The 22,086-nt window shown below is 29.5% G+C and overlaps 2 protein-coding genes across 2 annotated transcripts; both read left to right on the top strand.

The window, feature by feature from the left end:
* The first annotated feature begins 906 nt into the window (after positions 1-906).
* LOC129614568 (early endosome antigen 1-like) lies at positions 907-10,178 on the top strand. Its single transcript, XM_055529261.1, has 9 exons — positions 907-1,147; positions 1,207-1,452; positions 1,584-1,696; positions 1,748-1,879; positions 1,934-2,056; positions 2,111-2,829; positions 2,879-3,014; positions 3,072-3,188; positions 9,745-10,178. The coding sequence occupies exons 1-9, from the start codon at positions 1,126-1,128 to the stop codon at positions 10,021-10,023; spliced, it is 1,887 nt and encodes a 628-aa protein (XP_055385236.1). The 5' UTR covers positions 907-1,125; the 3' UTR covers positions 10,024-10,178.
* Positions 10,179-14,776: 4,598 nt separating this feature from the next.
* Positions 14,777-20,336, top strand: LOC129614572 (RUN and FYVE domain-containing protein 2-like). The gene is made up of 4 exons (XM_055529264.1): positions 14,777-14,806; positions 14,899-15,042; positions 15,100-15,216; positions 19,903-20,336. Exons 1-4 carry the CDS (start codon positions 14,777-14,779, stop codon positions 20,179-20,181), a joined length of 570 nt encoding a protein of 189 aa, XP_055385239.1. The 3' UTR covers positions 20,182-20,336.
* The last annotated feature ends 1,750 nt before the right edge of the window (positions 20,337-22,086 follow it).

The raw sequence follows: 22,086 nt of genomic DNA, 5'->3' as shown, positions 1-22,086 counted from the left end.
AGAGTGATCTTGATAACATTTGCAAATCGTGCAATATTAACAACTTGAAAATCAACGTTAGATAACACTTTAAATGGTCAAGTTCTTAGTAGGATTGATTCAATTATGGACTTAGGGGTTTGCTTTGATAATAAGCTTTCATTTGCCAATCGCTAAAGTTATATAGTTAAGAAGGCAAACTCTATGTTGGGATTTATTAAACATTGGTCAAAGGTTTTAATGACAAGAGTTTAATGACACCTATATTTTCAAGTCCCCATATTTGTCTCTGGTTCGTCCCCATCTTGAATATGCCTCACAAGTTTGGTCGCCTTCTTACAATATTCATAAAAATAGTAGTAAGTCGGCTTTATTACCTTCTTTGTGAGGAGCCTATTTTTCTTCCTCCTTAGGAAGACAGGCTAAAATTGATTGATTTACCCACTTTATCTGATTTGATATCTCCCGATATTTTAAGAAAGATTGTCGTCAATTCCAATGTTAAATCTGATTTTCTTGTAGTTCTTTTCAAAGAATTAACTATTGTAAACACGAACCTGTCAGTAGAATATTGAATCTGTGTAACAAGTTCAAAAACATACATACTTGATTTCACATTAATAAGGAATCATATCCTACATTAACATATAGGACTCTATAAAAAAACTCTTATTTTCTTATAGATAATTCATCATTTTTCTAGACGATTCTTCCCTTTCACGATTTTTCCCTTTCACGATTTGTCCCAAATAATTTCCCCTTAAGAAATTTTTTATCTATATACGTACACTATATTATAAAAGTGTACAATGTCAAGAGCTTTAACTAAACTTTTTGGAATGTGATACTTTGTAAAGTTTACGTTTTAAGCGCATTATTGAAGTCATGGTCACTTTATGTTAGGTAAATATTTTTTCTACGTTACACATCACGGCTGACAGTCACAGAACATCTTTTGTAATGTTAATTTACACAAAAGTAGCTGTCCATATGTTATTGTACATCCACGGTAATACTGTATCAGTTTAAGTCATTCAAAATAAAATTAGGCTTTTATAATTTGTTTATATAAAAACTGGCATGCAACTATCAGAGTATTTTCAAAATATTTAGGCTAGGGAAGGAACCAACAAAAAATCATTTGATATGTCAAGTAGATTAGAAGCGGGTAAATTTTATTGTTTAATTAATGTCTGAAAAAAAGTTTTATTTGATTGTAAATTTTAGATTTATTAGAAAAGGTAGAGCAACTGCAGGCGGAAAACAAAAAGATTCACGACGAGTTTAATATTCAAAGGGCGAAGCTAAAAGAAATATTTTTGCAGAAAGAATCCGAATGTTCAATGTTAAAACAGGAACTTGACGAGATGAGGAGTCAGTTTTTCGTTGCTGAATGTAGAAAAGATAATGAAATATCATTGATTGATCGTAAGGCACAAGAAGAAATTTCTTCTCTTCATCATATAGTACAAGGTAAATTGGAAGAAAATGAAGTTCTTATATATGTACATATGTACATAACAGGTAAGAGCTGTATCACCATTTATCAAGAAAGTTTAGCAAAGTACAAATATCAAAGTTATGCTTATTTATTGATTTTGTAGAAACTATTGAAGAATCGACTATTTGCAAAAATGACTTAGAAAAATTACTTGAGGGATATAACCGATTAAAAATTGAAAATGAACGTCTAAAAGGAGAAATAATTGAACGCCAGGTAATTTCAGATAATAAAAAATTTTAAAATTACAAATTTATGATTTCATAGGAACAATCAAGCCTAGTACCTGTTCTAAGCCATGTAAAATCTTTAACAAAAAAACTGGTGGGTGATAACACTATAAGTAGTATTAGTACCAAGGAAGAAAATGAAGAAGAGTTTATAAAATCCAATAAATATGTAAATTTACTTAAGCAACACCTTCAATGTAAAATGTAAAATAATTTTTTTAAGGCTAAAGAAGATGCCCAAATCTTAAGATCTCTTGTTATTTCTCTTGAAGAAGAAATTGAAGCTTTAAAAGAAAAATTAAGAACAGCTGATGATGAACTTCAATATTACCGAAATAGAAATGAGGTTTGATAAAAAAAAATTTATTGCAAGTTTCTCAGAAAAATTTGAATATTTTAGAAAAAGATTGCATTAGAAAATAAACTTAGCCCATCAGATGAAATAAAATCTGGAGAAATTTATGTGCGCAAAGTTGATAAATCAACATCAATGCAGTTTGGATGTGAAAATTGTATTTTAAAGGATAAAAATATTTCTATGCTAGAGCAGATTGAAAAAAATGATAAGCTAACGCTATTCAAGCTTGAGAAAGTACTTGCTGAATATAAAAGTGAATTGGCCAAAGAAGCTGCACTTCGTAAAGATCTAGAAATTCAGTGGCAAGGTAAGAGGGAAGTTCATAGAGAAGAAGTAATAAAACTAACCGAGCGAATTATCGGAACTGAAAAACAGTTGCATAACGTTACCGAAAAATTTTTTGAGATGAAAAGCACATTTACCAAACAACTATACCGTATTACTGAAGATCGTGAAAATATTAACAAACATCTGGAAGCACTTCAGAATGATAACGATTACTTATCGGGAAGGTTTTTGGCAACCTCAGAAGAATTGGAAAATCAAAATATTAACTTGCCCAATAATGTTGAGGAGCTGCATGAACACATTCTTCGTCTTCAAAGTGACTTGATACAAGCGAGAGTGGGTGTAGAGTTTGAAAAAAAGAAAAATGTTGCTTTTATTGATGAAAACAATATTTTAAGAGAACAACTAAAGCTAAATAATCAAGAAAATGAAGAAGAAAAAATAAGAGTACAAAAACAAATCAGATGTTTAAAGTAAGTCTAGTTAATATAATGATAAAATTAGTTTCAAATCTCTTTTTAGTGATCGTTTGCGTGAATATCTACTTCAAGGTGAAGATTATGAGACGAAAAAGGAAAAAGCTGAAAGAAAAGAATCAGAAATGAGTAAAAGTATTTCTGAATTAAGAGTGCAAGTTATTGAATTACAAGGAGAAAATGTAAAGCTTATGAAATGTAAAGCTTTTGCAACTTCTACTAAAATATTGAAATTCTAGGAAAAACTAAGAAGAAATAATGATGATTTGAAATGTAAAATAATTAATCTGCAAGAAGATTTGAAAATGGGAGAAGATGTGCAAAAAGACTTCGTAAAACTTTCTCAATCCCTTCAGGTAAGTAGCCATCTTCTTTGGAAAACATCAGTTATCAAAGTTATCAATTCCGCTACAGATCGGGGCTAATGTTACGTGCCTCAGTTCTTGTTGCTAGCGCAAGTGATTTTCAATCTTTAGTTACAAATTACATGTACGGCGAAATCTAAGAAATTAGAAATTACTTTATTCTCATTAGATTTACTCTCAGATTTTTTAACAGTAAAGCGGGAAAAAATTAATTTTTTAAATTTGTAACAACGACCAGCTGATTTTTGTTTTGGTTAAAATTTCCGTAGTAAAATTAATTTTTTGAGAGCACACTTATATTATAGGAGCTTTTAGGGCAAACTTGTACCACTTTTGTCGCTTCTTCTTAAATTTACATTAGACTTTTTATTTTTTAATATCTTTGTATTTCAATCTCAAAAAATTTAATGTGATCAGTACATAACCGACCGCAATGAAATTGACTAATTATTTCTCTTTATATAGGCAAACATCTAAAATTGGCTCGCAAAAAAATCCAAGGCTGATATATCAAAAAAGTTAATAAATCCGCGACATAGCCAAAACAAACTCACATATAAAATTTCAAGAAGATCGGTTCAGCCGGGCAGACAGGGCGACAGGTTTCTAAAAATAGTTTATTTACACTTTCCTACCAAGGAAAATGCAAAATTTATTGAGAATAATAACATAAATTCTCTTATTGTATGCAATGTAGTCGTTAATGAAATCACTTATTTGCCAATAAATTCCAACACGTATATGAACGTTTTTTTTAACTTGTAAACACAAAAGTTACACCTTTTTCTTTTACTTAATTTCGTGACTCTTCTGTACCGGACAGATAAGGTTCTTTTACTTCTGGAAGTAATAATCGAAGTTACTTTACTATGAGTTCTATCATGATATTGTCAAATAATACTTCGTAGGATTCTAGAGATGTGGTAACGTCTTTAGCTATATCTTTCGGTCGGAAAAATGAAGCACTAATTTAGAAATTTTTAATCTACCAAGACATTCGAGAACTTGGGAGCTTTATCTAAAGTAATTTTTCCCTTTAATGATATAACTTATTGTAGAAGTTGTTGGAAGTTGATGAAATATTTTTTCCTCATAATCAGACTTAACTTTTCACACACCAATATCTCCTAGGTTTGGATCTCCTTCACCCTCTTCATCTATTAATCTATTCACTATTTTGTCTATTATTTAAAATATTCAATAAAAAAAAGAACAAAAAAAATGGAATGAAAAATATATCAAGAAGAACAAAATAATAGAATTTTTACTAAAAAAATTTGCATTAATGGTACACATGGCCATTTTTGAAACAAAGTAAAAGAAAAACCCTTACAGTTTCTTATAGTTTCAAGTAGTTATAAAATATAGTCTGAAATAGTTTGCATTTGCTCTCAGTGAGAGCTAAAAGTAAAGTCGTTAGGTAATTTTGTTTTTATTAAGACTGGTTTAAATACATATGTTTTATCTCATTTTTTAAATATTGCTGGAAAAAAGTGGAACATGTGTGCTCTCAAAAGGTAAAAGACATCTCAGCGCCATCACATAATTTCGTCGGCTGAGAAAGAAAACAGCGTATAACATTTATACGTCGTTATCCGATTTTATCACCATTGGATTCTCCATAGTCGATTCTATAAGTTGAGTTACTTTATATTTCTCTATCTTTTCATTCTAACATACTTTTTAAATAAAAACGAAAATATTGTATAAAGCATTTTTAGAAACTAATTAATAACAAAATAGCGTAAAATGCGTTTACTTTGTTTTATTGCCAAACCGTAATTTTTTACAAAATTTAAAATAACGTAATGAATTCTTACACTATTTTGGTAGAAAATTTATCATTCAGTTGTTAATTTCAATACCAAATAAAAAAGTGTATGTTACTTTTACACGCTTTTTAAATTTTAATAAAAAAAATTTTTGCAATAAACTGAGAAGTAAAACGGTGTAAGAATTTGATACACTGTTTCATATTGTCTTATACACTACTTTAATTTTGAATTTTGAATCGTCTTCCCTGGCAAACAATGCAATAAAACAGCGTACAAAACAAACGTACATATGTACATTGTACTTGTTTAATTGTGTTTAATTCTATATGCATCTTCATGTATAAGACAAATATTTTTAAGAAATAAGTATTCTGTTGGATTTTGTTGATCAGTACAGAACTTAAAGTTATAACTTTTTTAATAAGTGAAGCAAATAATTAATAATTTAAGGCAAAATTTTATACTCACAACAATTAAAATAATTTTGTTGTGTTACGTAAAAAGAAAAGGAATAAAAATTTTTATGATGAAGAAGTGGTAACATTTTTCGAGAAGTCACCAGAAAATTCTATTACAGACTTTTCTTCTGGTTCTGATGACAATTATGAACCTAGCAAGAGTTCAGCATCTGAAACGGGTGAAGCGGAACCAGAAAAACTTACAGAATGTTTTATAGACTAAACGTTTGATAATGAAACCATTACATCTACATCAGCGGAAACACTACTCGAAAAAATTTTATAAAGTACTAATCCAAGTGAAAATGTAAAAAAGCAATAAAAAAAATTAAAAAAGAAAGAATTCAAAGCAAAAGAAAGTTACAACGGAGTTTGCAACTGCCAACACATTAACTTAAGCATTATAAAATACACATAAAAGTTGGCTAGCATACTTATAAAAGAATCTTTAATACAAAATTTAATTACTCGTTTCATGTGCGCAATATGAAAACATGATCAATCAATCTTAGTTAGAAACATTCAGTAGCATTTTATCAAAACTTGGCAGAAAAAGCCTAATCTAAAAATAATTTATCTAAATTAAACGAACCAAGCTATTCAGAAGACGAGATTGAAGAGCTATAATTAATTTTTAAAATTAAGTTTCAAATTTTCAAGTAGAAATAATGTACATTTGAATTATCTTTTATGTTAATATTACTTATTTTTGTTTACGACTTTTCATGTTACATTAATATCGATAAAAATACCTGTTTATATTTTTATACGTTGAGTTAAAGTATGTAATGTTAATTTTGTTTCTCAAATTATATTCATTTTTTACAAAATAAAATAACGTATAAATAAAAATGAAATGGTGTATACCATACAAAAAAATTAAAATGAAACAGTGTATAACTTTCTTCATACAATTTCTACCAAAAATAAAATAGTGTAAGAAGTACCAAGAAATTTCAAACCTCTAATTTTCTAAGATCTACAAAAATTTATTTAATCAAATTTATGCAAATAAACTATTTATTCCCCCAAAAATGTTTAACATAACTTTTCAGGATAGTCAAAGATGACAACCGGAAGATTTTAGATTCGAAACTTCATTTTCATTTTGCAAAAAACTTCAAACGCGATTTACTCAAAACTATACCTTTTTTTATACACTGTTTTATTTCTCAGCCGACGATTTCTGTCTGAGCTTTCACTTCCTATGATTTTTATTTGCCTTTGAAAGTGATTGATGTGTGATGTTGGTCAAATGGTCAACGGTTTGGGAAAGTGATCTACACATGTGTGTATTATATATTAAGTCTGTCTGGTGTAAGAAAATTTTTAAAAACTTTATATTGTTTTATTGTGCAAAGCGTCTGGTATAATAATTTTTGAGCAAAAGTAAGAGGAAATGATAACGTCACCATTTTTTTAATCTTACATTTTTAACCCTTTGCACTCCAACTATCAGTTTGGCTGGTATAACAAATAAAGACGATCTACTCCAACGGCCAGTTCAACTGGCAATATTTTATTTTGTAATAATTTCTAGTCAAAACATAAATTTATAGCTGATACCGTTACTTTTTTAAAATTAGACATGTTCTCTCTCTGTTCTTTGTTGTTTTGTATGCATTTGCGATCTTAACGGTTAATTATTTCACAATTTGAGTTAATCCATTGTGATACATGTACATACAAGAAAACCCGGTCTACATGTAGGCGACTGTTTCATGAGTAATCTCAGTAGAAAAGTTTATAAGAAATAAATTATTATTCTGCTAAATTAATTTACCCTATTGTACGAATAAATTTTAATATTATTAATCAATATTTAAATAATTTAGAGATGTTTAATGCACTTCTACAAAAACTTCATCAAAATAGTTTTTTTCCGTTTATGTTATAAAAAAAATGTCAACCAAATTAAATATTTGGAATTTGAATTTATTTTTAGATACATTTAAGTTATCTAAGTTTTTGAGTTAATACGAGTTAATAAAAAATCATTTTTTCCAAAAATTGCAGCATTTTTTTCAAAGTATCGTATTACAAAATATTTCTTAAAAGTCCTTCGAGTTGACTACCAACAGACGCAAAAAATGCACGGACCGCAAAGGGTTTTAGTTTTTTAAAGTAAAATGTAGCGTTTTTGAAAAATTATAAAATCATAAATTTGTCAAAATTCATACTGTATGTACTTGGTTATGTCAGGAAGTTTTATTTTGCTAAAAAGTTTCTTTGATCAACAATAAATTTTTGGCTGGATTCAAAATCAAAACTTTCACTTTTTTGTATAACCAAACCACTGCCCTGGTTAGTATAAGGTCAACGCATTTTAAAAATTTTCTGAACTACTTCTGTTTCGTCAATTTATTTTCTATTAGAATTATTTGTTTAGTTTGAAAACAACTATTGAAGAAGTAAATCTCCTTTTTATACCCTGCACTTCGTGAAGGGTATATTAACTTTGGTATGGAGTTTGTAACTACTTGAAGGAGTCATCTGCGGTATGAACATATATATATATTCTTGATCAGCGTAAAATTCTGCGTCGATTTAGAAATGCCCGTCCGTCCGTACGTCCGTCCGATCGCACGATAACTCAAAAACGAATAATGCAATCGACACCAAACTTTCACAAGTTTTTTCTTTTGTGCCAAGGACGAACCCTATTGGTATTGGAGTAATTCGGACAACGGGTTCGGATAGCTGCCATACAACTCAAAGAGTTTATTTTAAATATTTCAAAAACTAATAAAGTTATAAATATAAAATTTTGTATAAATGTGTCCAATTATATTCTAAACATGCTCTAAAAATTATAATGGGAAGTACCGGTTCGGGTGGCTGCCATACAACTCCAACAGCAAATTTTTTATATTCGGCAAAATAATAAAGTCAGATTCATGAAACTTGACAGTCATGTGTCCAATTATAGGTCAAATATATTTCTGAAGTTTTAGAGGAATTGCTAGACAGGTTCAGGTACCTGCTATACAACTCCAGAAGCTAATTTTAAATATTTGAAAAAATAATAAAGTCAGATTCATGAAACTTGGCAGTTGTGTGTCGAGTTATAGATCAGATATATTTCTGAAGTTTTGTTTAAATTGCTTGACAGGTTCGAGTATCTAAAAGCTTATTTTAAATATTTGGAAAAAGAATAAAGTCAGATTCATGAGACTTGGCAGTCGTGTGTCCAATTGTAGGTCAGACATATTTCTAAAGTTTTGGTGGGATTGCTTGACAGGTTCAGGTACTTGCCATATAACTCCAAAAGCTAATTTTAAATATTTGGAAAAATAATAAAGTCAGATTCATGAAACTTGGCAGTTGTATGTCGAATTACAGGTCAGATATATTTGTGAAGTTTTGGTAGAATTGCTTGACAGGTTCGAGTAGATCCCATACAAGTTTAAAAGCTTATTCTTAATATTTGAAAAAATAATAAATTCAGATTCGTGAAACTTCGCAGTTGTGTGTCCGATTATAGACCAGATATATTTGTGAAGTTTTGATGGGATTGCTTGACAGGTTCAGGTACTTGCCATATAACTCCAAAAGCTAATTTTAAATATTTGGAAAAATAATAAAGTCAGATTCATGAAACTTGGCAGTTGTGTGTCGAGTTATAGATCAGATATATTTCTGAAGTTTTGTTTAAATTGCTTGACAGGTTCGAGTATCTAAAAGCTTATTTTAAATATTTGGAAAAAGAATAAAGTCAGATTCATGAAACTTGGCAGTCGGATGTCCAATTATAGGTCAGACATATCCGTGAAGTTTCTATAGAATGACTTCACAGGCTCGAGTAGTTGCTACATAATAACGAAAGGTGCAGGGTATAATTCAATCGGTTTCTACCGACTGAAACGTTTTTACTTGGTTAATTTTTATTTTCGTATATTAAGTATAAGAGAAATGAACAATTAAAGGAATTTAATTGTTGCGCTTAAGGATGAAAATGAAAATTATTCGATTTATATTTGTTTTAATTTTTTTTTTCTTAATTTAACTCAGTACTCTGTTAAATGACAATGAGAAGGTCTGTATCGCTTGAACCTCTATAATTTTTTTTTTCTAAAAAAAACTATACATTTTTTGTTCAAATCGAAAAAGAAAAATAAGAATTGCTCTTTCTAGGCGATGGTATTATACCAGGGCAGTGACAACACATTTGGACATAAATTTTTTTTACTCATTTTATCAAACTTTCAATTTAACAATATTTTTCTTTTTTTGAAGTTTTTTCAAATTTTATGCCAGACTCCTATTATTACTTACTATTATTATATTTTTATGTTTTTTTTTTATAATGCTCAGATTACCCTAGAAGGTATACGTCAAGCAGATACGCAAGTTCGTTGGCAAGATGATGATGATGTTGAAAAATGCCCTAATTGCTCTGTGACATTCACAGTCACATGTAGGAAACAACACTGTCGTCATTGTGGCAAAATATTTTGTGAAAAGTGCTTAACAAAAGTAGTTCCTTCTGGACCGCGGCAAAAAATGGCAAGGGTTTGCGACATATGTCATACAGTGCTAACACCAAATATAGCGCCTTATTTTAGTAAGAAGCCGCCGAATTCTCCTTTGTAAACATTTACGGTAATTTATTCAAAAAAATTTTTAAGTTTCAATTTTTCTTCGATTTTGGATATATGTACAAAGATTAAGAAAGGAAAATGAAAACAAATGTTTTTAATGTATTATTTTTAATTATTAAGGATTAAATAAAATAATATTATACAATCTTAAAAAATTGGTTTCTTTCAAATATGTATGTATGTATGTATATACATAATGTTATGAAATTAAATTCAATTTTCACTTCATGAAATTAGCAAACTACCTACATACATATACATACATATGTATCTATTTAAGAAGTAGCGGAAGTAGTTCGAGCTTTTCTCAAGATATTCCGTTTTTCTTCATAAATAGATGGAAATAAGAGTTGTGTAGGCAATACAATATTGTAAACGAACGAGTGTATCAAAAACATCGAACTGAAATAAAATTGAATAAAGTTATACATTAAGTTCATGTTTTGTACAATACAGCTCATGTATGTACATTGTACAGTAGATAAACAGTATCAGGTAGTGATATAGAAATAAAGCAATTTATAAAGATACATACTGATTAATACTTTATGAAATACAGTTTTTACCGATATGGGTGTACATATGTATATTCATATGAAATACGAGTTTTAAATTTATAAAGACAAGATTGAAATAAAAATAAAAAATCCATAATTTATTTTTATACCATTAAATAACAATATTACTAATTACAAATTTAAATTTTTTTTTAAATATTATTCGTATATTATTTTTTTTAAATATGAAATATTATTCTATTTGCAGTCGGTTTGTACTTTGACGTTTTGTATTGTTCCATGCAGTTTCTGATTTTAATAATGTATGATTTTAATAAATCCTTCTAACTCAAGATCTAATTGTTCTCTTGATTGTATATTAATATGTTCTAATTATTTTTTCACTTAGTTTTAATATAACAGCAGAGTGATCTGAACTAAAATCATAATTGTTATGGATATTTTTTTGGGTTATAAGAAAGTCAATAACATCAGGAATCTTGTTAGTGTCAGTAGGGCAATAAGTAGGAGTGCCAGTGGAGTGATAGCAAAAATCTAGTTCTTGAATAGCTTTTCTTAAGCTCTCTTCCTATAGTTGAGGTGATTCTAGAACCACAATCTGTATGTTTGACATTATTGTCACCTCCTATTAAGTATGTATGTCCATGTTTGTACAGGAGATCATTAAAAGAATTTTTCTTAATGCTGCAATTCGGTGGATAGTATACAGCACCGACACTAAAGTCCTGTTTGGTAAATTTAATTTTTATCGAAATAAGCTGAATTTCAGCCGTTTCTATCTTGAATTCTTCATTATGTTCTATACTTTCTTTTACCAGTATTGCACTACCTCTTCTTGGCTAGATTGCTGGGATGTACCGCTTTATAGCAGTCATAACCTTTTCTTTTAAGGCCCGTATAATATGTCAAATGAGCTTCCGACAGCAAAGAAATATCTATATTTCTCGTTTTGAGAAAAATCTTTAATTCTTGTTTCTTATTAAGAACACCATTAGCATTTCAAGTTACTATATGAATTTCATTTACATACATCTTTTCTTATTTTCTTTGGTGTCCCTGAATGCACCTCAGTTTATCCATTTTCTATTTTTAATAATTTATCCATTTTCTATTTTTAGAGATCTCGTCAATTCTAATCAATACCATGCATCACTTGCATAATGTCTGCGTCAGTTCTTTTCATTTGTGGGGTTTTGTTCTCAGGTTCCTTATTAATTTTTATATTCTGTTTTTCTTTAAAACGCCTGCGAATATGATACTTCCTTTAACACTTTGTATTATTATTCTGGCTATTTTTGGAGCTCACTAAATTTAACTTGATTTTGTTTGATTTTATTCTGTTTTAATCTTTTTGCAATTCTTTTGCAACCAAACAGCCTCGATAATCAGCAGGGTGTGCCTCATTGCAGTTCGCACATTTAGGATGAAAATTATCTTTCTTGTTGCACTCTGCTGTCGTATGGTTACATTTTAAACAGCTCTCTTTAGCAAAACTTTTGTGTGTACAAATATTGCGGAATCTTTTGCATTGCAGAATCTTTTTCATTGCGGAATGGACTTGCTGCTTCTAAGAGCTTCAATTTTTATTCTGATGTGCTATTCTATTTTATAGATTTTGGTTATCTCTTCCAAATTGTCAAAAGATAACATAAAGAGCGGAAGATTTAATGAAATATATTTTCCATTTTCTTTTTGCCTTTTGGTTTTATTTACAACATCTTGACATTTAAAGCCTTTGCTATGAAACAAAATATTGTAAACAAATTTTTTTTTTGCCATGCCGAGGGTAAAAATTTCGAAAGACACTGCTATACGAAGGAACAGTAATGTCGGCCCCTTACCCACTAAAACTTTTTAAAAATTTTAACTGACTTTTTTAAAATTTCATTCGTTTTTGATCTGCCACAACATCGTAATAGGTATATGACGTTCCAGATAAAAAAGATTAAGCTAACTCGAGAGGTCTCGTACGTTAAAGTTTCCTTACAAAGTTTTGATTGTCAACCAGACGAGTCGCCTCGACGTTAACATATAATTAATCATAAACAAATTTTATGATTGGCTGCTTGCTTTTCAATTTCGTCTTTGACACTCTGGATCCTGAGATCTCTGTGTATATCATCATTACGGACTTACTAGGGACGGACATACCAGATTATAGCAGCAAGTGTAGACGCAGTTAAAACACCTTTTTAGTTGAGTTCTGTTTCAAGACTGATTCATTTCATTATTCAATACGTATTCTTATAATCTATTATAGTGTATTTATGTTCTTTGCATTTGTGCAAGCAATAATGTAAGCAGCCAGTGTTGCCACATCATATACCCTTCAAACATTTCGTCCAGCGAATATATGTTTTGAGGGATAATTAATGTGTCAAACGGTGCACGTGAGTTCGTTGCATTGAATGTGAGTCCGAGCAGCGCAGCCCCCCAGTTGAATATCGTAAGCCCAGACTGGCTTAAATATTTGGTGGTATATCAAAACTTTGTTGTATATTCTCAACTTAGAACGCCTTCCCATTGAAACATTCTGTATTCCTCCTCAAGTTGAGATCTCTTTTTCCTTATGTGCTCCTTCCATCAAGGAGAGGTATATTATTTTTAACAAAGCTCATTAACACCTGTTTTAGGTTAAAACACATGCCGATGTATTGGTAATATTTCATTATTACCAATACTATCGAACCTAGTTGAGAAATTGTTTCTAAGGAACCTAAAAAATATAGTGGAAAATAAAGACATAATACCAAACTATCAATTTGGTTTTAGGGAGAAACATTCAACAATTGAACAAACCCATCGTATTACGAATATAATAAAAAATGCGTTAGAGGAAAAGAAAAAAATTTTCTGAACATGACACAAGCATTCGACAGAGTATGGCACACAGGCTTGATCACCAAAATTAAAAAATTTTTACTATCATCATACGTCGATTTCATATCATCGTATCTAAGGGATAGATTATTTAGGGTAAAAATTGAAGATCAATATTCTGAATTAATGGAAGTAATGGCAGGTGTACCGCAGGGAAGTATCCTGGGACCGTTTTTGTACCTACTTTACACTCATGATCTACCAACTTTCGATAAAGTAACAGTGGCTACATTTGCAGATAACACTGCGTTATTAACAAAAATACGTTATTACGAAAATATAAATACATCAACACAAAATTTACAATATGCAAAAACAAAATCTTAGAATGGACAGATAAATGGAAAATAAAAATAAATGAACAAAAGTCAATACACATAAATTTTACAAACAAACAAAATTGCCAGAACTTACCAATATATTTAAACGGTAAAATCACACCTAATAAAGGAAAAGTCAAGTACCTCGGTATGATACTGGACAAAAAGCTATTATTGAGAGACCACATTAACAGTAAATTAACAGAATTAAAAATTAAATATGCAAAGTTACAATGGCTGATTGGTTATTACTCCTAACTCAGTATAGGTAATAAACTTTTAACTTATAACCAGATATTAAAACCAATATGGCTTTATGGAATACAACTTTGGGGTTGCGCTAGTAAATGTCATGTAGATATCATCCAGAGGTTTCAAAATAAAGTACTTAGAAACATCGTTAAAGCACCATGGTACATCGAGACCTCAAAATAAAAACAGTCCAAGAAGAAATAAAAAGATTCGCTGTAAAACATTACGAAAAATTAGCATCACATACTAACATTGAAGCATTAAAACTCAGTTTAACAGGGGATGAAAATGGTTCCAGAAAATTAAAACGAAAGAGACCTTACGATTGGTTATAAATCTTGATTAGTCTATATTATGTGTATATTAAAATAATATGAAATTGATTTGACAGGAAACAGATAAAATGTTGAAAAGCAATTATGTGATTCAGCAAGTGTTATTTAATTAGGCTAGGATTACAGAAACAAGCAGATGGTTGGTCATTTTGACCTGTTTTAGCGCTACATATAGATAATAAATCTAAAAAAAAAATTTTACATGCTTAGCCCTAACTTATTACAATATAAAATACATATCAATTCACATATTTTGACTTACAGCAAATTAAAATCTATATTAAATCCAAAAAAACAAAATAAAAACAATACAAAAGACTACAGATGTTCTAAAATTACAATACATGTATTATTATTAATTAAGTTAGAATCATATAGAAAAAGGATGAATTATCTACAAGAAAATAAGCGTTTTTTTATAGCGTTCTTGGTAAAGTGAGATGAAGTATGCTCTTGAACTTGTTACACAGGTTCAACATTCTACTAACATTTTTGTGTTTTCCATAATCAGTTCTATGATACGGAACTATAAAAGCTTAGTGATCGTTTAGTACTATAAAAGCTTTTTAGTGATCGTTTGCGTGAATATCTACTTCAAGGTGAAGATTATGAGACGAAAAAGGAAAAAGCTGAAAGAAAAGAATCAGAAATGAGTAAAAGTATTTCTGAATTAAGAGTGCAAGTTATTGAATTACAAGGAGAAAATGTAAAGCTTATGAAATGTAAAGCTTTTGCAACTTCTACTAAAATATTGAAATTCTAGGAAAAACTAAGAAGAAATAATGATGATTTGAAATGTAAAATAATTAATCTGCAAGAAGATTTGAAAATGGGAGAAGATGTGCAAAAAGACTTCGTAAAACTTTCTCAATCCCTTCAGGTAAGTAGCCATCTTCTTTGGAAAACATCAGTTATCAAAGTTATCAATTCCGCTACAGATCGGGGCTAATGTTACGTGCCTCAGTTCTTGTTGCTAGCGCAAGTGATTTTCAATCTTTAGTTACAAATTACATGTACGGCGAAATCTAAGAAATTAGAAATTACTTTATTCTCATTAGATTTACTCTCAGATTTTTTAACAGTAAAGCGGGAAAAAATTAATTTTTTAAATTTGTAACAACGACCAGCTGATTTTTGTTTTGGTTAAAATTTCCGTAGTAAAATTAATTTTTTGAGAGCACACTTATATTATAGGAGCTTTTAGGGCAAACTTGTACCACTTTTGTCGCTTCTTCTTAAATTTACATTAGACTTTTTATTTTTTAATATCTTTGTATTTCAATCTCAAAAAATTTAATGTGATCAGTACATAACCGACCGCAATGAAATTGACTAATTATTTCTCTTTATATAGGCAAACATCTAAAATTGGCTCGCAAAAAAATCCAAGGCTGATATATCAAAAAAGTTAATAAATCCGCGACATAGCCAAAACAAACTCACATATAAAATTTCAAGAAGATCGGTTCAGCCGGGCAGACAGGGCGACAGGTTTCTAAAAATAGTTTATTTACACTTTCCTACCAAGGAAAATGCAAAATTTATTGAGAATAATAACATAAATTCTCTTATTGTATGCAATGTAGTCGTTAATGAAATCACTTATTTGCCAATAAATTCCAACACGTATATGAACGTTTTTTTTAACTTGTAAACACAAAAGTTACACCTTTTTCTTTTACTTAATTTCGTGACTCTTCTGTACCGGACAGATAAGGTTCTTTTACTTCTGGAAGTAATAATCGAAGTTACTTTACTATGAGTTCTATCGTGATATTGTCAAATAATACTTCGTAGGATTCTAGAGATGTGGTAACGTCTTTAGCTATATCTTTCGGTCGGAAAAATGAAGCACTAATTTAGAAATTTTTAATCTACCAAGACATTCGAGAACTTGGGAGCTTTATCTAAAGTAATTTTTCCCTTTAATGATATAACTTATTGTAGAAGTTGTTGGAAGTTGATGAAATATTTTTTCCTCATAATCAGACTTAACTTTTCACACACCAATATCTCCTAGGTTTGGATCTCCTTCACCCTCTTCATCTATTAATCTATTCACTATTTTGTCTATTATTTAAAATATTCAATAAAAAAAAGAACAAAAAAAATGGAATGAAAAATATATCAAGAAGAACAAAATAATAGAATTTTTACTAAAAAAATTTGCATTAATGGTACACATGGCCATTTTTGAAACAAAGTAAAAGAAAAACCCTTACAGTTTCTTATAGTTTCAAGTAGTTATAAAATATAGTCTGAAATAGTTTGCATTTGCTCTCAGTGAGAGCTAAAAGTAAAGTCGTTAGGTAATTTTGTTTTTATTAAGACTGGTTTAAATACATATGTTTTATCTCATTTTTTAAATATTGCTGGAAAAAAGTGGAACATGTGTGCTCTCAAAAGGTAAAAGACATCTCAGCGCCATCACATAATTTCTGTCTGAGCTTTCACTTCCTATGATTTTTATTTGCCTTTGAAAGTGATTGATGTGTGATGTTGGTCAAATGGTCAACGGTTTGGGAAAGTGATCTACACATGTGTGTATTATATATTAAGTCTGTCTGGTGTAAGAAAATTTTTAAAAACTTTATATTGTTTTATTGTGCAAAGCGTCTGGTATAATAATTTTTGAGCAAAAGTAAGAGGAAATGATAACGTCACCATTTTTTTAATCTTACATTTTTAACCCTTTGCACTCCAACTATCAGTTTGGCTGGTATAACAAATAAAGACGATCTACTCCAACGGCCAGTTCAACTGGCAATATTTTATTTTGTAATAATTTCTAGTCAAAACATAAATTTATAGCTGATACCGTTACTTTTTTAAAATTAGACATGTTCTCTCTCTGTTCTTTGTTGTTTTGTATGCATTTGCGATCTTAACGGTTAATTATTTCACAATTTGAGTTAATCCATTGTGATACATGTACATACAAGAAAACCCGGTCTACATGTAGGCGACTGTTTCATGAGTAATCTCAGTAGAAAAGTTTATAAGAAATAAATTATTATTCTGCTAAATTAATTTACCCTATTGTACGAATAAATTTTAATATTATTAATCAATATTTAAATAATTTAGAGATGTTTAATGCACTTCTACAAAAACTTCATCAAAATAGTTTTTTTCCGTTTATGTTATAAAAAAAATGTCAACCAAATTAAATATTTGGAATTTGAATTTATTTTTAGATACATTTAAGTTATCTAAGTTTTTGAGTTAATACGAGTTAATAAAAAATCATTTTTTCCAAAAATTGCAGCATTTTTTTCAAAGTATCGTATTACAAAATATTTCTTAAAAGTCCTTCGAGTTGACTACCAACAGACGCAAAAAATGCACGGACCGCAAAGGGTTTTAGTTTTTTAAAGTAAAATGTAGCGTTTTTGAAAAATTATAAAATCATAAATTTGTCAAAATTCATACTGTATGTACTTGGTTATGTCAGGAAGTTTTATTTTGCTAAAAAGTTTCTTTGATCAACAATAAATTTTTGGCTGGATTCAAAATCAAAACTTTCACTTTTTTGTATAACCAAACCACTGCCCTGGTTAGTATAAGGTCAACGCATTTTAAAAATTTTCTGAACTACTTCTGTTTCGTCAATTTATTTTCTATTAGAATTATTTGTTTAGTTTGAAAACAACTATTGAAGAAGTAAATCTCCTTTTTATACCCTGCACTTCGTGAAGGGTATATTAACTTTGGTATGGAGTTTGTAACTACTTGAAGGAGTCATCTGCGGTATGAACATATATATATATTCTTGATCAGCGTAAAATTCTGCGTCGATTTAGAAATGCCCGTCCGTCCGTACGTCCGTCCGATCGCACGATAACTCAAAAACGAATAATGCAATCGACACCAAACTTTCACAAGTTTTTTCTTTTGTGCCAAGGACGAACCCTATTGGTATTGGAGTAATTCGGACAACGGGTTCGGATAGCTGCCATACAACTCAAAGAGTTTATTTTAAATATTTCAAAAACTAATAAAGTTATAAATATAAAATTTTGTATAAATGTGTCCAATTATATTCTAAACATGCTCTAAAAATTATAATGGGAAGTACCGGTTCGGGTGGCTGCCATACAACTCCAACAGCAAATTTTTTATATTCGGCAAAATAATAAAGTCAGATTCATGAAACTTGACAGTCATGTGTCCAATTATAGGTCAAATATATTTCTGAAGTTTTAGAGGAATTGCTAGACAGGTTCAGGTACCTGCTATACAACTCCAGAAGCTAATTTTAAATATTTGAAAAAATAATAAAGTCAGATTCATGAAACTTGGCAGTTGTGTGTCGAGTTATAGATCAGATATATTTCTGAAGTTTTGTTTAAATTGCTTGACAGGTTCGAGTATCTAAAAGCTTATTTTAAATATTTGGAAAAAGAATAAAGTCAGATTCATGAGACTTGGCAGTCGTGTGTCCAATTGTAGGTCAGACATATTTCTAAAGTTTTGGTGGGATTGCTTGACAGGTTCAGGTACTTGCCATATAACTCCAAAAGCTAATTTTAAATATTTGGAAAAATAATAAAGTCAGATTCATGAAACTTGGCAGTTGTATGTCGAATTACAGGTCAGATATATTTGTGAAGTTTTGGTAGAATTGCTTGACAGGTTCGAGTAGATCCCATACAAGTTTAAAAGCTTATTCTTAATATTTGAAAAAATAATAAATTCAGATTCGTGAAACTTCGCAGTTGTGTGTCCGATTATAGACCAGATATATTTGTGAAGTTTTGATGGGATTGCTTGACAGGTTCAGGTACTTGCCATATAACTCCAAAAGCTAATTTTAAATATTTGGAAAAATAATAAAGTCAGATTCATGAAACTTGGCAGTTGTGTGTCGAGTTATAGATCAGATATATTTCTGAAATTTTGTTTAAATTGCTTGACAGGTTCGAGTATCTAAAAGCTTATTTTAAATATTTGGAAAAAGAATAAAGTCAGATTCATGAAACTTGGCAGTCGGATGTCCAATTATAGGTCAGACATATCCGTGAAGTTTCTATAGAATGACTTCACAGGCTCGAGTAGTTGCTACATAATAACGAAAGGTGCAGGGTATAATTCAATCGGTTTCTACCGACTGAAACGTTTTTACTTGGTTAATTTTTATTTTCGTATATTAAGTATAAGAGAAATGAACAATTAAAGGAATTTAATTGTTGCGCTTAAGGATGAAAATGAAAATTATTCGATTTATATTTGTTTTAATTTTTTTTTTCTTAATTTAACTCAGTACTCTGTTAAATGACAATGAGAAGGTCTGTATCGCTTGAACCTCTATAATTTTTTTTTTCTAAAAAAAACTATACATTTTTTGTTCAAATCGAAAAAGAAAAATAAGAATTGCTCTTTCTAGGCGATGGTATTATACCAGGGCAGTGACAACACATTTGGACATAAATTTTTTTTACTCATTTTATCAAACTTTCAATTTAACAATATTTTTCTTTTTTTGAAGTTTTTTCAAATTTTATGCCAGACTCCTATTATTACTTACTATTATTATATTTTTATGTTTTTTTTTTATAATGCTCAGATTACCCTAGAAGGTATACGTCAAGCAGATACGCAAGTTCGTCGGCAAGATGATGATGATGTTGAAAAATGCCCTAATTGCTCTGTGACATTCACAGTCACATGTAGGAAACAACACTGTCGTCATTGTGGCAAAATATTTTGTGAAAAGTGCTTAACAAAAGTAGTTCCTTCTGGACCGCGGCAAAAAATGGCAAGGGTTTGCGACATATGTCATACAGTGCTAACACCAAATATAGCGCCTTATTTTAGTAAGAAGCCGCCGAATTCTCCTTTGTAAACATTTACGGTAATTTATTCAAAAAAATTTTTAAGTTTCAATTTTTCTTCGATTTTGGATATATGTACAAAGATTAAGAAAGGAAAATGAAAACAAATGTTTTTAATGTATTATTTTTAATTATTAAGGATTAAATAAAATAATATTATACAATCTTAAAAAATTGGTTTCTTTCAAATATGTATGTATGTATGTATATACATAATGTTATGAAATTAAATTCAATTTTCACTTCATGAAATTAGCAAACTACCTACATACATATACATACATATGTATCTATTTAAGAAGTAGCGGAAGTAGTTCGAGCTTTTCTCAAGATATTCCGTTTTTCTTCATAAATAGATGGAAATAAGAGTTGTGTAGGCAATACAATATTGTAAACGAACGAGTGTATCAAAAACATCGAACTGAAATAAAATTGAATAAAGTTATACATTAAGTTCATGTTTTGTACAATACAGCTCATGTATGTACATTGTACAGTAGATAAACAGTATCAGGTAGTGATATAGAAATAAAGCAATTTATAAAGATACATACTGATTAATACTTTATGAAATACAGTTTTTACCGATATGGGTGTACATATGTATATTCATATGAAATACGAGTTTTAAATTTATAAAGACAAGATTGAAATAAAAATAAAAAATCCATAATTTATTTTTATACCATTAAATAACAATATTACTAATTACAAATTTAAATTTTTTTTTAAATATTATTCGTATATTATTTTTTTTAAATATGAAATATTATTCTATTTGCAGTCGGTTTGTACTTTGACGTTTTGTATTGTTCCATGCAGTTTCTGATTTTAATAATGTATGATTTTAATAAATCCTTCTAACTCAAGATCTAATTGTTCTCTTGATTGTATATTAATATGTTCTAATTATTTTTTCACTTAGTTTTAATATAACAGCAGAGTGATCTGAACTAAAATCATAATTGTTATGGATATTTTTTTGGGTTATAAGAAAGTCAATAACATCAGGAATCTTGTTAGTGTCAGTAGGGCAATAAGTAGGAGTGCCAGTGGAGTGATAGCAAAAATCTAGTTCTTGAATAGCTTTTCTTAAGCTCTCTTCCTATAGTTGAGGTGATTCTAGAACCACAATCTGTATGTTTGACATTATTGTCACCTCCTATTAAGTATGTATGTCCATGTTTGTACAGGAGATCATTAAAAGAATTTTTCTTAATGCTGCAATTCGGTGGATAGTATACAGCACCGACACTAAAGTCCTGTTTGGTAAATTTAATTTTTATCGAAATAAGCTGAATTTCAGCCGTTTCTATCTTGAATTCTTCATTATGTTCTATACTTTCTTTTACCAGTATTGCACTACCTCTTCTTGGCTAGATTGCTGGGATATACCGCTTTATAGCAGTCATAACCTTTTCTTTTAAGGCCCGTATAATATGTCAAATGAGCTTCCGACAGCAAAGAAATATCTATATTTCTCGTTTTGAGAAAAATCTTTAATTCTTGTTTCTTATTAAGAACACCATTAGCATTTCAAGTTACTATATGAATTTCATTTACATACATCTTTTCTTATTTTCTTTGGTGTCCCTGAATGCACCTCAGTTTATCCATTTTCTATTTTTAATAATTTATCCATTTTCTATTTTTAGAGATCTCGTCAATTCTAATCAATACCATGCATCACTTGCATAATGTCTGCGTCAGTTCTTTTCATTTGTGGGGTTTTGTTCTCAGGTTCCTTATTAATTTTTATATTCTGTTTTTCTTTAAAACGCCTGCGAATATGATACTTCCTTTAACACTTTGTATTATTATTCTGGCTATTTTTGGAGCTCACTAAATTTAACTTGATTTTGTTTGATTTTATTCTGTTTTAATCTTTTTGCAATTCTTTTGCAACCAAACAGCCT

Source organism: Condylostylus longicornis, unplaced genomic scaffold, assembly GCF_029603195.1.
Source record: "Condylostylus longicornis isolate FDR11 unplaced genomic scaffold, ASM2960319v2 ptg000112l, whole genome shotgun sequence".
Taxonomy (NCBI): domain Eukaryota; kingdom Metazoa; phylum Arthropoda; class Insecta; order Diptera; family Dolichopodidae; genus Condylostylus; species Condylostylus longicornis.
The sequence above is the reverse complement of the archived record's forward strand: the minus strand, read 5'-3'. Positions and strand labels throughout refer to the sequence as shown.

What these genes read in the sequence shown, in the direction of transcription:
- LOC129614572 (XM_055529264.1), top strand. Translation starts at nt 14,777, where the DNA reads ATGAAGTATGCTCTTGAACTTGTTACACAG. An exon ending in TTGAATTACAAGGAGAAAAT is followed by an intron (nt 15,043 to 15,099) that starts GTAAAGCTTATG and finishes TTGAAATTCTAG; the next exon opens with GAAAAACTAAGAAGAAATAA. An exon ending in AACTTTCTCAATCCCTTCAG is followed by an intron (nt 15,217 to 19,902) that starts GTAAGTAGCCAT and finishes TATAATGCTCAG; the next exon opens with ATTACCCTAGAAGGTATACG.
- LOC129614568 (XM_055529261.1), top strand. Translation starts at nt 1,126, where the DNA reads ATGTCAAGTAGATTAGAAGCGG. An exon ending in GTCAAGTAGATTAGAAGCGG is followed by an intron (nt 1,148 to 1,206) that starts GTAAATTTTATT and finishes TGTAAATTTTAG; the next exon opens with ATTTATTAGAAAAGGTAGAG. An exon ending in ATTACCGAAATAGAAATGAG is followed by an intron (nt 2,057 to 2,110) that starts GTTTGATAAAAA and finishes TGAATATTTTAG; the next exon opens with AAAAAGATTGCATTAGAAAA.